This window comes from Amblyomma mixtum, chromosome 2 (assembly GCF_055824585.1).
Source record: "Amblyomma mixtum isolate Tamu chromosome 2, ASM5582458v1, whole genome shotgun sequence".
Lineage (NCBI taxonomy): Eukaryota > Metazoa > Arthropoda > Arachnida > Ixodida > Ixodidae > Amblyomma > Amblyomma mixtum.
This window is the reverse complement of record NC_143013.1, coordinates 78,520,552-78,537,338: the sequence shown is the minus strand read 5'-3', so window position 1 is coordinate 78,537,338 and position 16,787 is coordinate 78,520,552. Positions and strand designations below refer to the sequence as shown.

General features: G+C 50.7%; 1 protein-coding gene across 2 annotated transcripts in view; it reads right to left on the bottom strand.

Annotated features, from left to right (window-relative positions):
- The window catches only part of LOC149359819 (uncharacterized), a 30,278-nt gene extending 15,701 nt beyond the window's left edge, over window positions 1-14,577 (bottom strand). For both annotated transcript variants that reach the window (XM_089571925.1, XM_089571926.1), the window contains exons 1-5: window positions 14,387-14,577; window positions 14,216-14,330; window positions 12,167-14,151; window positions 11,880-12,088; window positions 4,180-4,550 (exon numbers count right to left, since the gene is read on the bottom strand). In XM_089571925.1, coding sequence (XP_089428051.1) covers window positions 4,180-4,550; window positions 11,880-12,088; window positions 12,167-14,151; window positions 14,216-14,330; window positions 14,387-14,577 — 2,871 coding nt within the window. The remainder of the gene's footprint in view (window positions 1-4,179; window positions 4,551-11,879; window positions 12,089-12,166; window positions 14,152-14,215; window positions 14,331-14,386) is intronic.
- Window positions 14,578-16,787: the final 2,210 nt, after the last annotated feature.

Below are 16,787 nucleotides of genomic sequence, written 5' to 3'. Positions count from 1 at the left end.
CAAAGGAGGCCCTCCAGCGAATAGCGTCGACCGATTTTCGTGATTCCGTGATTAATCCGATGAAGCCGTGGTTATTCCCCATTCATCTGAAGCCCCCTGAGATTTCACGCTTGCAGGTCCAAAGGGATCGGTCAAGGGGAAAGGGGATAACCGATTAATGGGGAGAATCGGTCGACCCCATTGGCTGCAGGGTCTTCTTTGAGGGGCATTTGTCGCTTCGATCTTGAGTTGTATCCGACTCTAGGATCGAAGGTTTCAACCAATTAGTACCTGCCGCTCACGTTGTGAGTATGGTGGAGGATGATTATTTTTAATGGCGCATGGTCACTTTGGTCAAGGAGCGCCAAGGCACAAGGGGTTCGGTCTGTGCGAGGTAGGATTAAAAAGACCACGCTTTTTTTTTTCTCTCTCTCTCAAGCATCTCGTGCCTGAGAAGACTGAGAACTAGGCGAGGGAATAGCATTGTACACATTGGAAAGCTGATGGGTACTGGTGGCAATCTGCATCGAAGCTCGCGCCTCCTCCATACGAGGCGGATGTCAATAGACTGCTAGGACAACACTGCAGTGCCATTAATGATGTAGGCAGTAGGCTCAATGACGCTTGAGTTCGAGTCCCTTTCGATCTACTATATGTCCCTATATATATATGTCCTTCCATGATGCTGTCGTCTTATGAGGAGCTGTGTCGAAAAATGATGTGCTCCTCGGAAAGAAGACTTTCCAAACTTTAATCTGAATCTAACACATTTCGATTCCATCACTGAATAAAGAAAAGCTACAGCCAAGAGGCAAAACTTATTGCCAACCTCTTTTATATACCTTTTCACGCCGACCTCCTGGCTCCCGCGATGCCCTTTCGAGCTTTGATGCACGCTGGTCAGTCGCGTTTGGATGTAGCAGCAAACTTGCTGCAAGCTTTCATTGGCGCAAGAATCGCCGGAGTGCAGTTTCGACACAATCGGGTTGTCTTTAATCAAGGAGTCTTCTCTTAGAAATTTATCGGGGAAACTGCAGAAGCCATTTGCGGAGCACCGAGGAAAGAGTTCGAGCGGCGGAGAACGGACGTAATTACCACACATTCGTCTACCGACTCCGGCTAGCAAGGCTGTATGACCTTGCCCGAAGATTATATTCTCCCGTCGACCACTGCCTTCCCCATTTCCCTAAGTCTGGCGGGGAATCTATAGGGCCTGGCCTTCAGCTCCGGCGTCGGCCCAGCGCTCTTAGTGACTCGGGATAGCAAGACCAAGCCTTCGGTGACCTTTTTCAGTGACTCATGGAGACTTACAGCAATTACCGTACCGATCGAGCCGGACAACCTGGACACGTTCATCTGCGTCACGGAGTCGTCCCTAATTCCCCCTAACTGTACCCGATATCTTTTCTCGCTCTTTCCCATCCACTTCACCTCCACTGCAGGCCCCTCCTCCCCCCTTTAACGCTACCATTCCAACGATGCCGATGGTTTTATATTCAAGTTGTTTTCGACAGCAAGGGAAATCGTTTCCTTCAAATCAACACAACGCATAAGATTTTTTGTAACCTCGTCGTCGTGATCATAATTACCGTGGCTATGCGAACTTCACTGCAAGACAGTTCTCTCTACTGAACCCAGCCATATAATGAAGATGACGAATTTCAATGGCGCAAGCACATCTTTGGCCAAGGAACGCCATTGTTAAAGGTATTTTTTGGTCTACACAAGCTGGGATCATAGACCCATTTTCCAGGCATTTCACCCCAGAGAAGCCGAACACCACGCCAAGGGCACATCTGTGATCCCCCAGTCGTATGAGCCGTCGCTATAGTCAGATACAACTTAAGTCTGCAGTGAGGCTCCGCCCGCATTTAGCCTCCGCGAACAGAATTCTTCCACGACAAAAAGTAGTCCGCTGCTTAAACGTTTCTTGTTACGTAAAAAAGAAGCTTATTACAAGAAAAAAAAATTATGAGCTCTAGAATTTTGATACATGGATTGCTTGATACAGTCAAACATTAAAAAGCTGATTTCGTTTACAGTTGCGATTGGCCAGCGGAGTAATACAGGACGCCGCGGATCGCGGTATAAACTGCTGTTTTTTTTTTTTTTTTAAGTTGTATCCTACTGTAGTACACTTCCCAATATGCTGTATCTGAGCCTCTGCAGCCCACTTGCGCGTCACACATTCCGCTCAAGGTCACTTCCTGCACAGCTAGAGCATCGTCAGCTGGCAGATCCGCGCTGCTCAGTTTCACCCCCCCCCTCCTAACTTTGGGCTTATCGTTTTCTTTTCTTTCACCGGCTGCGCGGCACTCGAGCTTCATTCCGAGCTTTTTCGCTAGGCTCCAACTTTGGGCACTAGACAAACCACTGCAGTACCATAGATTAATAGCACCTTAGTGCTACTCCACATCTCAGCACACGTACGCTCATGGACAGAAGTTTACGGTATGCGGGTTCGCAGGAAAAAAAAAGAATTATTTCAGTGAGGTCAGGCGAAGCAGGTCAGTGAACAGCATAGAAGCACAAGGGACTAACATGCTCCACATACTCTGGAAGAATACCAGCTGACTGACTAGCGAGGCAACACAGAAATTTTTTTTCCCCCAGAAAATCCTGCATCGCGCATATTTTTGACCATGACTATGCACTCACGTGTGTCTGCGAGGCTGGAGTTGCCCCACTCCAATGAAGAACTAGTAGTTAGACCCCCTACCCATTTATTTATTGACAGTAATTGAGTAATTTTGCCTCACCATGTTTAACCACAACAGAAGTGTGCCACAGCGACTGCTGCATAAATGTGAGACCACCCACGGGAGCGCCCAGTGGCCTTAACAGTTTCGCAACGGACGGCAAATGTTTTTCCTTTACATGCGGCGCAGAGTGAAAACGCTGCAGTGTCGTAGAAACGCGTGGGAACTCGTGTTGCTATTTTCTTTGTGCTTGCCCGCACGTGCTCGGCACAGCCGAGCGCTTGTCGGCACAACACGCTGGAACTCTGTAGTGAAAGGGGAACCCCCCTGACTCATGCGTTGGCAACCGGCCCTCGCGTCGACAACCGACACGTAGACACCGACGGCAGAGCCGGGTTGCTTTGGCGTTTGAGTAGGCGATCTGTGGTGAAGTTCGCTGTACCTGCATCGCCTTTTATTATCGCAGAAGATAGCGCAGCATTTCGTCTACCTTGTAGATAACAAGGAATAAAAGTTCACGCCACGGCGATTACGAACCTGATGCTTTCTGCAAATGGAGCCTATTGCCGTTGGCTCAAGGGCACTCGAAACCGTTTCCATAAACTATAAACCTCTAAAGCCTCGACCTCGAAGAATCCGAAAGCCACAGAAGGAAGACCATGGAAAAGGTAATGTCCTCTTTGCAGTCTTCGCTTCACTATGTGCAGGCAGTATACTATCTGCGACTTGCCGAACATGCACTCATTGCCGAAAAATTTTAATGATTCAGATCATTTTTTTTCTCTGATACCATCGATGGGGCTCACATACTGGCAAAGACGCCTTTAGGTTCACTGAGCGCCGGTATAGCTGCACACGAACGATTTCTCTCACTCATGTCCCTGTTCATATTTGCTTCAAGCATCGAGCTACTTAGATACCTCAGGCACGTACATGCAACCGCTATTTCTCTCTTCATTCCTACTAGGAAGAAACACTGAATACAGAAGCAAAGCGCCTTTTCCTAAACAGGCCTTTTTTGACGGAGGCCTGACGTAGCTCTTTGTCCTGGTGTCGGCGTTTACCAACTAACAACACGGGTTGCCCGGATACTTTAACAAACGAGGCGGGCGTCACCGTCCTTCCGCTCGTTCAAAGTACACCTTTCACTTCGCGAAGATGAGCGACAAGAAGACGACGACGACCAGAACGATGATATTCCCCGTCGTCTCGCCACCATCAAGGGTGCCACTACGGACGCGCACCCGCTTAGGGTGATTGTCAGCAACGTTATTTGGGACCCAAGTTGCTGCCTTACTGCTGGAGGCGACAGCATTTTTTTTTTCGGGTATGCGGGCCAACATGCCGTACAATACTGCTGCCAAGAGTGTTAGTCTTAGTTGAAGGGAAAGTTTAAGAGTTTCAAGTTCACACCGCAGCTCTGCGTAATAAAAAAAAGGGGGGCCATGTATAAAATGACGTCTCCCGACTGAGCTGTAGACGTCTACATGGCCACGGTCACCTGTTGCATCATGTGGTGGAGGCGCCGGCGGCGAGGCATGTCCGGCAGCAGGGGCATGGCCGGGGGCTCCTCGTCCTCTTCCTCGGAGGAGATGGGCGAGTCCGGGAAGGTGGAGGCGATGAGCGCCATGCTTCGGTCCTCGGCGCTCGTACCGCAGTGCAGGCCTCCTCCGCCGCCCACGAGGCCTCCGGGCGGGGGGTGCATCATGCCCATGGACGAGCACTCGTCGTTGATGATGGGCGCCGAGGAGGCGGGCCAGCGTCGCCTCTCCTGGCGCAGCACCTGGTCGATGGCCTCGAGCACGCTGCCGCCGCCGCTGGTCACCGTGCCGCCGCTCACGATGCCCAGGTCGGGGGACACGCCGGTCTCGGCTGGTCGCGCACGCGTCACAGAAAAAGGGTCGTTATGCCGACTACGCACGCTTCGCCATCTGAAGAGTATTCACCGATCGTCCATGCCCCTAAGGGATATTTTAGGATATGGTATGGTATGGTATGGTATGGTATGGTATGGTATGGTATGGTATGGTATGGTATGGTATGGTATGGTATGGTATGGTATGGTATGGTATGGTATGGTATGGTATGGTATGTGGGGTTTAGAGTCCCGAAGCCACACATGAACAGTACAAGTCACCATGATGAGGAACTCCAAATTGATTTCGACAACTTGCATGGCATCTTTCAACGTACAGGGTCAATCACACTTAGAGGGATCACGGCTCCGCGTGGCTGCACACCCACCGAGCACCATTGCGACCAAGCCGGTAGCAAACCCGCGCAAAGGGGCAGATGACACGAAGCACCACGTCGAGATCCCTCTTCTCATGCGCCACTTTGCATTGATTCATGAGCGGGTTTGATGCAGTGGCAGACCGCAGGTACGTGGCCACGTGGAGCCGTGTTTCCTCTAAGTGTGATTGAACCTGTACACTGACCGCACAGCACTCGGGCATATTTGCATTCCGCACGCATCGAAGTGCGGCTGACTCGATCGCGCGATCACAGGCTCGGCAGCAAGACAGAAACAGAATCTGTTAAAATACGCTGCACTAAATCGGAAGAATGAGGCAAAGGAGGAAAGCATGCATGGAGAAGTTATGGCAAGTTCATGAAGGAGCTATGGAAAAAGAAACGCGCATACATTCAAGCACCCACAATGGCATCCTTAAAGGGCAGCTGAAGGGATTTTCGGATTCGCGATGAGCTTAAACCAATTGAATATGTGGAACTTGTTGGTAAAGAATGCGAAGTCTTTTTGCAATAGCATTTGAAATGGTGCCACAATCGTCGAATAAAGCTGCGACGGCGTTTTAGCTCTTCCGCAGCGCATAGCACCGGGTATGGGGGCCGCATGATGACGTCATCTACGGCGGTGGTACATATCCAACGCAAAAGATCTCGAAGAAAGTATACGAACACCACCGAAGTCAAAGCCCGCAGAACGTCGTCTGGCGACCTGTGACGACGCACAGCGGGGCGTGGGCGAAGGCAGCAGTAATCCGAACCTTACTGTCCACAACGTCATCACGGAGCTTCTCCGCACTGCTCCGACACAATAAGGAGGAGCCTAAACCCCCGTCGCGGCTGTAACCGGCGATTGCGTCACCATTTTAAGCGCTACCACAAATAAATTATTCACGATTTGCCCACAAGCTCGCACATTCGAATCCTTGAATTTCACTAAATTCTGAAAAAAAAAAAAAAAGGTTCAGCTTTTAAAGCCGCGAGTCCTGTCCCGTGCGGCTGAACAGGTTCAAATCGTTCCTCGGGTCTGGCTCATGTATCCTCGTGTCCGTATACGTTGCAGAGCTACTCCCTGGGCTATTAAGGCGAAAGCCTTTAATGCCTCATACTGTCGTTAGCAGACGCGTCGGCAGGAGTGTCGACAGACCCGTCGGCAGATTCGTCCGCCTTTCGGCGTCACTGCTTAAAAGGCTCAAGGTTCCAGCATGAATAAAGGCGCATCTAGTGGATGCATGGGCTTCATAAATAAAATAAAGGGAGTAAAGTCAAGAAAAGAAAAAATAAAAAATAAGAAAATAAAGAAAAATAAAAACAAGATGTGAAAATAAAAATAAAAAACAATTAAATTAAGAAAAGGGACGAAAAATAAATAAAAAACAAAATATGAAAAATAAAAACAAACAGTGGCCAGGAAACGCTATCGCCTTGCAGCACTTTAGAGAGCCAAAGTGCCCCCTCAATTTTTGGACCACCATGTTGGGGGGTTCCCGAACTCTGAACGTCCTGGGCTCTGTCGCGGCCGCCACACCTTTTTTGTAAATGATGAGAAAGCTTGCTGCAAAACTCGGCTGCAGATCCAGTGGAACGTATAGCCGACTCCCGGGCTTTCATGGTCAACTCAGTTTAGTATGAAGATGATTAATTTCTCGCATTACAGATAAATTCTGTAAAAATGCGTCTGCCTTGTAGTTAAGGGCACCGATATATGATGTTAATACCAATTTTTGAACTCCCGAAACGCGCATGCTACTTCTTGGATAATTGATTGTGTTCAGCGTTTCGTTGTGTTTAGTAGTAATGTGCATTTAAGTAATCGTCGATTGCATTTACTTTTGCAATGATATTCTGTATACTGCAGTCTTGATGTTTGTAATTCTTTATTGAAGGTTCTCCAGGCAGTTTGCAGCTATAGATGCTCCATAATTTTTTGTGCTGAAAATTTTCTCTCAGTGGGGTTAAAAGCAGACGACGATTTAATGGTGGCTTCCCCGCTAATGTTGAGAAGCCCACTTGCAGATTCTGAGGAGCTGCAATTAAATGCGTGAGCGTCATTAGCGGGACGTGCCCGGAAACTATTCGCATAAAATCTACAATAGAAAGGAATCACTTTTCGCTAAATATTAAACGATATTTGACTTATGTTTAAGAAAGGAAAAATACTTTATGGCGCGACATACGCGCATTAGTTATGGCTGGATTCATCAGCTAAGCACCCCGCCACGGTGGCTCAGTGGTTACGGCGCTCGGCTGCTGGACCGAAAGGCGCGGGTTCGATCCCGGCCGCAGCGGCCGAATTTCGATGGAGGCGAAATCCTAGAGACCCGTGTGCTGTGCGATGTCCGTGCACGTTAAAGAACCCCAGGTGGGCGAAATTTCCGGAGCCCTTCACTACGGCGTCCCTCATAGCCTGGGTCGCTGTGGGACGTTAAACCCCAAACAACCAAACTAAAGAAATCATCAGCTATGCATCGAAATTACTTGTTTATTTAAAATTTTATTGAAAAGAACAATATTTCGTGAAACAAACTTTTTTGAGTGCTTATTTATAAGGCACGATACTTAGCCTGTTTTCTCTCTTTTCTGGACCCCCCCCCCCCCCCCCCCCCCTCTTAGGAATGCGTAACGGATTTCGATTGCGGATAGATTTGGCTGTAAAATAAATGAAAAAAAAAAGCTAGCCTAGCCTTAGAGCAGCCATCGACTGTGACGTATTTCAGTCGGTGTATCGCTTTGGAGAGCTCAAAACACACACATGACAAGCATCCGTGCCATACAGTAAAGAGAAATGGTTACAATTACGGAACTATGGTTATAGCGACAACCTTGTGACGGTCGCTACGTGATAAAGCATGATGTAATATTTACACTCCTCACTTGGGGCCCGACTGGGCCGTCTTTGCAATCCCAAACAATGTCCCAAAAATTTTTTTAAAACTCTTGTATCCGCTTATACCTCATTTTTTATTCTGTACCGAAGTTTCATTGCTGCAATTGGCCTGGAAGTACTCTAAAAACAAAACAAAAAAAAAGAACTGTTTCGTGAACCGCGGAGGCTGTGTATTGCGGGGAAACGCTCGAACAGTGGGCGTTTTTCCCGTTACCGTTTTCTGTCTCGATACTCGCTTTGCGGAGAAGATTTCTTCACAACTGTTTTGTCTATTTCGACCCCGAATGTTTTGTTGCACTCCTAGGACCGTACTGCAGGTAAAGACACTCTTTGGTTTTCAAATTTATGTATTTTGAATTTCTCGTATGAAATTTTCTTCTTACTTTGGATAAATCAACAGACACTTCATCGCAAAAATTCAAAACCAAAATTTGTGCTTTGCGGGGAAAAAAATTATACGAATATTTGACCCGTAGCACACCAGTAGGAACGTAATAAGTTTTGAACCAGCCTTCTGCCAAATTTTAACTCCGCAGTATTTTCGCAGCATGCAGGTAAAAAAAAACGTATATTATAAAACAATTTTCGGAAGATATAAGGGCGAAATTTGGTAAAACTAGTCATAAAATTATTTCTAATATGCTAAAAAATTTTCATGCGAATACATTGTTATCATCAGCCTGACATCAAGAAATTTAAAAAAAATTGCTGAAACCCGCGTCTTCCTTTATGCGCTGAATTTGAGAAATAACGAGACGAGAATATAAATAAATAATGGCGATTAAATAATACATTGCGTTCACTTTATATATATACAGTTTACAGTGTGCGCGACTGTATATATAAAGAAACCATGGCTTAGCTAACCAATGCATCGCATTCGCCTTGCAGGCTGCAAGGCTGTGTGCTACTGTAACGAAATAACGTTTGCAACAAAATAACCGCCTCCTCCCCGCGTTACCTAACCTTAGCCCTCGTAGTTTTTAGCGGAGATGGGTAAGTGCTATTGTAATCATGGTTATACGTCTACACAGCGTTACGCGTCCTTCTGATCGGAGTGCGTTAGTAAGTTTTGTGACGCTGTGTAGGCCGCGAAGTTTTCAGCACAGTAAAATGCTCTGGTTGACATAACCACAACAGTCCGGTATATGTCAGTCCTCCGTCTAACTATTATAGACGCGTTAATCTGGACTCTGAAAATTCGTACTTCCGGTTAATTTAAACTAAAGGTCGTGGGTTCGGATCCCACCGGCGGCAGTGGTTGTTTTTTCTTCTGCTTTTCTAATCAATTAGGTTTAAGTGATAACATGTTCAGTAATATTCTAAATTGATCAACACCACAAAATAAATAAACTAATTAAAAATCCCCTGTGCCCCTTGGTTTCTGTGGCTGTTGGCTTCTTTCATATTTATAACGAGCCCCTCATCCCCTTCCCTTGTTTGCTTAATCACTATGTTCCGCGTGCATTATCGCAAAGCTGCTTGATTCTAATGCAGTTTTCTTTTTCGATTTTCTTTCGACGTCCTTGGGGGAATTATACAACTGCGTTCTGAGAAAAGCTTCCTGAAGACGACTAATAAAAGGATCAAAATTCGGCGCTGAATCATAAAAACAGCGTTATAAATTCGGAACTGTGGCTCGGTACGTGTATAATTCGCTAATCAAGCAATGTCCGGCTGTTCTTCAGCAACTTTGACGTCCGCAGCCGCTCCATTATTCCATCCGGATTCGACCTCCTCGTTTCCCGTGACCTCCGATATGTCACACAGACATCTCAGGTGCACCGTGCAATGTTTGGTTTCCCTCAGAGTATACCTCCAACATGTAAATTCTGGGATGAGCTACTCTACTTCCTCATATATATATATATATATATATATATAATAGGAGTGGCCTGAATAGCATTGTCAAACTAACTCCCCAACTTGCAATCCTCGATCCGTTCGCGCTTGAAGAAAAGACGAAAATAACCCTCATGTGATCTCATCGAATACGTGTGTATTTGCTGCACAATCCTGCGCCCTGTATTCTTCGCGCACTGTCATCTTCGCGTCAGATGCCGAACGTCAACATTCGTTTATTATCGTACTGCCGTTCTTGCCGACATCAGGGAAAGTTCGGACCTGTGTGCGACAACTTTGGCAGACCAGTTGATTTTTGTTAAACACACAAAACAATCATTGCTACACCAAGACTAAGCACAAAGAGACAAAGACCCCGGAAATGGGGTCTTTCATAACACCTCTGCTAATCATCCTCCCACTTTCTTCTTGTTCCTAGTAGTCAGTAACATTTTTTTTTCTAGCGACACTACAGCATGTGCAGCTCGTGGAGTGAATAAACTCCTTCCATTGTCTTTCCACTGAAATCTACCCGTTGGTACCAACTAGCAACCGTGCTTGTGTACAAAAAGCGTCAGAAAATGGCTCGCCCTCTATCGATGTTCATAATGCAAAGCGCACTTCTGGCTTGAACGATTCGCTGCATATAATTACGTAAAGTCAAAACACTCAGGACCGATAATTGTGCGCCTAAATTTTGTTTCTTTTTTCGATTTATTTTCTATGACTACTGCCATCTGTAATGTGTTTTGACACCGAGAGATCAGAAATGAACAAAAAACAAAACAATCATTCAGGGAAGCGTTTGAGGCTCTGCAGAGCTAAAAGTACCGCAAGTGCATTGAACTATACCCGCACATGTGCCGCATGCAATGGCCTGAATCTTGGACCGTACAATAGTTCGCTCTACGAAATGGCGTGGCTGCTCTTTACAGGGGCTGCACTCATAGCAAGAGCATTATTCCCAGAGTCGCCATTTCACGCGGAGTTCGAGAAAGTGTGCCTTGTGAATCGGTGATGGCGCACAGATACGCCGTTCCATCGCGGAGCGTGTGGGCATAATATGAACACAAGCACGCACACAAGAGTATGTAAATGTAAGTGAGGTTCACTTTTAACTTTCTGCCAAACTTATGTTGCACAAACCTTGCTGTGCTCTCACCCTTTTCTATAACAGCCAGCAGCTAAACCTTCACCAAGCGGCAGAACACGTGCTTGTATTCGTTGATTGTCCGTATTCTGGACTGCTTTTGCATTTACATTCAAGTGCTCATGAGCGTCACTTGAATTTAAATGCAAAATCAGTCCAGAATACGGACAATTAACGAAGACAAGCACGTGTTCTGCTGTTTGTTTACACTGAGCAGTGTAAACAATCTGCTGCTCGTCGTTTTGATGGTGAAGTAACACCTCCACAGCATCTCCGGGGAAATATTTACGAATGGCAAGAAACACGTGGCTGAACCGACAAAGAGGTCCTATCTGAAAATCTTATGTGTATATGTGTAAAATCTTGTGTATAAAATCGTATGTATATTCGTGCCTTCTTTTGTCCCGTCGTCTTCGCGCAGTTCTGTTTTGCCTTAGGGTACTTAGACGCATGGGTGAGAGCCGCCGTGCAGCGCGTTGGATTACTTGACACGTTACGTCACCCGGAAAGGAAAAATACCACTGGATTGTCGTTCGTTCACTTTTACTTTCACTTTGCGTTGTTCCCACCTAAGTGCGAATGAAATATTTCTAGGCAGTGTGTTTGAGATCTTTCGCTAACTATACTCCCAGTCCCTGCCCGTTAAGATAGCGCGGGCGACGATCATCGGACCATATGGCCGCGACACATTCAATGGTCTTCCTTGAGACCAGTCCCAGAATCAATTCCTCCACTGTATCCACTGCCCAAACCTTTTGCAGTGGCTTACACGGTTCACGTGGAGACGCAAGGTCGCCCATGCTTTCAGAAGCACACACTTTGTTCGATTTCGTCAAGTGTATGCTTCAGGCGCATCTCTAGGCTCAAAGAGCACATACTTTTCTTCCGAATGTGAAATTCAAGTCCGACGGATCGGCTACCCGTAAACCGAGCCCAATGACCGCACATTAGATCAAAAGTGTCAGCCCACAGCTGCACGTCTCACTCTTTGATGGCAGCCGCCAGTGAGAAGCGCACCATGTTTTAGTTTCCCTCTCAAGCCTCCCCTCTCCCCTATTCCCGTCCCCCTCCTCACCTTGGCGTAGCCGTGCCAGCTTGTAGAGTTCGGCGTGGAGGCGCGCGTTCTCCTCGATCTGCTGGCGCCGCTTGGCGATCTCCGCCTTGATGGAGGCCTTCCTCTGCTCGCAGCTGTCGTCTTCGTCCTCAGAGCCGTACGGCGAAGGATGCCACGAGCGTGGCTTGCGGCTCTTGTCTCCGCGCCTCCGCGTCCGCCACGGGTCGGGCCTGCACGAAAGTGCGCAGTGTAAGTGCGCAGTGCGGAGAAGCGTACCGCAGCGGTCGCAGTGAGTACCGGCGTCTCACCCGGAGGCGGCAGAGCGTCGCGGCTCGGCGGTGGTTGCCCAGGACTGGTCAGCCGCGGTCGTCCGGCGCCGTCCGGACCAGCCTAGCAGAGCAGCCAGGTCGCCCTCGGAGCGCATGTCCCGGTCACGTAGCTCCAGCAGGCGCCGCCGCTCGTCGGTGACGCTGCGAAGTTCCTCACGCAGCTGCTGCTTGAGCGAGTTCATGTACGAAGGAAGACGACTGCCTACAGTGCCCACTGTGCCTACGGTGCCCATTGTGCCCACTGAACCCATTGTTCCCATGTTTCCCATGTTGCCCATGCTGCCCACGCTACCCATGGTGCCGCCTACCGTGCCCATCGCGTTCACAGTACCCATCGTGCCCATGCTACCTACTGTGCCGATCGCCGTGCCCAGCGTGTTCACAGTGCCCATGGAACCGACGGTGCCGACCGAACCCAAAGTCCCGAGTGCCCCGAGACTGCCGAGGCTTCCGACCGCGCCGGCAGCGGAGCTGGCCGTGCTGACCGTGTTGGCCAGGCCGACCGAGCCGACCGTGCTGATGCTGCTCATCCCGCCGACCCCGCCGGAGGACGCCGCCAGGCCCCCGTCCACCGAGCAAGCTCGCGGGGGTGGCTGCGGCCTGTTGGGCCTCTCCGGCGCCGACAGCACGCGCGCGCGGTCCTTGGCGCGGCGTGCGGGCACGGGCTCCTGGTCTCGCGGCAGCGGCGGCAGCCGGCGGCGGACTTTAGCATCCGGCTCACTGCTGGCCGGCGACTCGGCCGGCTCTGGCGTCACCGACGGGCTGCAGGGCGCGGCGGCCGCGGATAGGCATCGCGGCGCCGGCACGGGTGGCGAAGGCTCGGGCAGCCGTCGCGGCGTGCGTGGCGGCGAGGCGAGGCTGAGGGCCTTGTTGAAGTCGGCCAGCATGCCCGAGATGGTGCCGCTGGTGGCTCGCGGCATGCGGCGCTCTTCGTGGAACTGGGCCATCAGCTCCTGCTCGGCGGCCTCCAGCGACGGCGACACGTCCAGTATGGGGGACAGGTCGCTCACGGGCGACCAGTCGGCGCGGCCCGGAAGCGGCACCGTGCGCGGGATGCCACCCGTGCTGTTCGCGAGCTTGTCCTCGGCCGCCTCCTGCTCCGCGGGCTCAACGCTCGGCTCGTCGATCTCGGCGACCGCGGGAAGCTCCTCCTCGTCGCTCTCCTCTTCCTCGACCGGCTGCGGCGGCGGCCTCGAGGCGAGAGCCTGAAGCCTGCGCTGCTGCTCCTGTTGCATGCGCTCGAGCCGGCGCTCTTGCTCCGCCTGGCTGATCTCGGCCTGGCGCTGCTCCTCTTGCTCGCGTCGGTGCCTCTCAAGCTCCTCGCGCTGGATCCGCCTTCGCTCGGCCTCTTGCTCGTCCGCTTCGGTTGGCGCCGGCTCTTCGGCCTGCGCCGGCGCCCCGCTGGTCGCTACCGCGGCCGGCTGCTGCGCGGCGGCCGCGGGCTGAGCGTCCATGTGCTGCTGGACGACGGCCCGCTGCTGTTGCTGCTGCTGCTGCACCGAGGTCGACTGCACGGTGGTGGCACGCTGCTGCTGCTGCTGCTGCTGCGCCGCAGCGGTCTGCACCGAGGCTCGCTGCATCGCGGGAGAGGAGGAAACTTGCTGCGGCTCGGCGTGCTGCGTCGTGCCGTACGACGTGGCGGTCATCTGCGGCGTGGTAAACTGCTGCACGGCAGGCTGCGAAGCGACAGGTTGCGTGGCGGCAGGTTGCGTAGCTGCAGGTTGCATAGGTACGGACTGCACGACGGCCGGCTGCATGGTCCGCTGCATGCCGGAAGCACGCTGCGCGGACTGCGACGTCGCGAACTGCTGCACGCCGGCGGCGGCCCGCGGAGACTGTTGCGCGGCCGCCGCAGGCGGGGGCGCCTGCGACATCGCAGCCGGGGTCTGCCGGAAGCCGTCCTGACGCCGGGCCTCTTGTGACTGGCGGAACTTGGACTGGCACTCCATGCACACCCAGGGCCTCTGCGGGGGCGGGGCAGGCGCCTCTGAGCGACGGCCGCCGCCGCGGGTCGCGCGCGCTCCTCACCTTGCCGTCGGGCTGGGGCAGCGCCGAGCCGCATCGTGCGCAGGCCGCGCGTCCGCAGTCCACGCAGCGGCAGGCCAGCTCCAGGTCGGAGTTGCCGCACAGCGGGCATCGCTCCCTGCAGGCAGCAGCATGCGCTCTCTCGCAGTGGACAACGGCGGCGGCCGCACTTACCGCTGCGGTGGCGGCGTCGGCGCCGCTTCCTCCAGGTCCTGGGCGCGGGCCATCACCGACAAGATCTTGGCCCGCTCTGCCTCGGACAAGCTGCTCAGGTCGAGGTCGGGCGGCGCCGCGGGGCCTCGCGGCCCCGCCGCCGCCGCTGCCGCCCGGCCCGGCGGCAGCTCGGCGCTCGCCTCGTTTCCCATGCCCGCAAGATGGCCGCGCGAGGCCTGCGGCCGCCACCGCTGCGGACACAGCGCGCAGGCGCCGGTCGAAGCGCGACGCCCGCTCCGCCGTACGCCCGCGCGGAGGCGCTCCGGTCGACGCGACGGTGGGGCGCCTGGTGGCGTTGCGCCGAGAACGCTCTTTGGGGCGGGAAATCGAAGCGAGCGCCGACGACTCGTGACGTGCCTTGCTTTTACGAGGCAGCTTTGAAATACTAGCATTATTATACCGAACGAGGGAAACGTAGCGCTGATATTCGGACAATGTTAGTCTGGCGAAGCAGCGTGAGGCTCAGGCTTGTGGCTTCAGTCTACTACAGCAGACTGCTCATGAAGTCACTAAACAGCTCGGAAAGTATAAATCTCATTTTCATCCAAAATTAACAAAATGGCAAGATAAGTCAACATACAACAGCGATTCAATTCTCGGCGTTATGCTCTGCAAAGCTGGCTTTCCTGCAAGCAAATGCTTAGCGTGGAGAAGCAAACTTTTCTGCAAGCAAAATATTATTGTGGAGAAGCCAACTTTACAGGTTAGGACCTGTGTCCATACCTCTTTCTTCTTTCACTCCCACCTTCCTCCTTTCCCTTACGGCGCGGTTCAGGTGTCCACCGCGATATGTGAGACAGATACTGCACCATTTCCTTTCCTCAAAAACCAATAATTTACAATTTACTGTGTCCATAAGAGGTTCAGAGCAGCACTGCTAAGAGCATCGTGCTTTCAGTGTTTCTGTTTTGATGCCAATAATACTACACGCTTGACAGTACTGAATTACTCCATACTCATCGATTTTATTTTTTTCTCTAAAAATTCTTTTTCTGCCACTTTTGAAGAAACGGTTGACAGCTATGACGATTAATGATAAAACATTTCAGACCATTTCAGGACTGGTTATTAACCACACTAGGTTAGAGTTCACTGGCACATGGTATTTCTGTTAATCATTTTCATAAGAGTTGGCTAATCGGTCAATGTCTATTTGAGAAAAGTTCTAATTATAGCATCGAGACTTAACATCAAAACCGGTAGAAAATGTGTCAGAGTTGAACTGTAGCGGTGACTACTGTGTCTCTCGCTGTGACATTTTTCTGTTTTCTATTAATAATTCGAAAGAGCGGTGTTTACGCCTGCGACGCTAAGCTCAAGCGCTTTAGTATTCTGCCTCCCTAGTGTAATATCTTCTAGTATTGCCATTTACATTCCAATTAGCTTGTTCACGTTTCATTTGACTCTGATACCCCAGTAGTCAAATCTACATCACCTTACTACATTGACACCCGTAGTATATCTGCCGTTGATGGTTTGCCTTTCAGCATGAGGAATCCTCTTGGGCACTCTACCACCCACCTTGCGATCGCGGTTATTCTCCTACGATCTGCCGTCACGCCCACACCCGCCCAAGCCAGCTAAAACACTCTGTGATGCTCGGTTATGTCTCATTCCAGCTTCCCCTCATCCATCCTAGGCGTTCCTGTTTCTTCACCACTGGTAGCATATGGTGCATTTGAAAAGTTTCGCACTTAAGGCCTTATATAGGACTTTTTTAGGCGTCGTAGTGTGTTGTAACCGAACATTACCGCAGTTACCAGCTAGTCACCCAAGTAGGCTGTGGTTGCGTGCTCTTAGTGAACTGCAGAACACCCTAGTTTGCTATATCCTAGTGTGCCCTGGTCACGTGATCCAAGACTTTGTAGTGGACATTGTTTGAGAGTTTTATTTCGGATTCGGTAGGCGCGTCGAGCCTTCCTGTCTAAATAAGCAGCTCAATCATTCATTCACTTTGAGAGAGAGAAAAGCCCTTCCATGGAAAAACAGAGAATTTAGCCGGCGTTTAAAAATCGCTGGCATGCTACTTTGCATGGGGAAAAGGTGAAATAAAACTATAAGGGGAGAAGATAAAATGCTGCTATTAAATGCGTACTAGATGCACCGGCGAGTAATGATGTTACATATGAAATGACGAAGTGCATAGTCCGACATATTAGCTAACAAAGTGCGTTGCGTGAAGAATGCATGAGGGTAACATGCATCGTGAAATTATAGCTTTTCAAGATGTCCAATGTCCTTAAATATGCGAACAAAAAAAATGCCGCCGATTACGTTGCTTTCTAATGCGAAATTTAAGCGCAGCTCATCAGCTGTTTCAGCTTTTCGATAGATGGAGGCAAAGAATTCGACGGCGGCGACG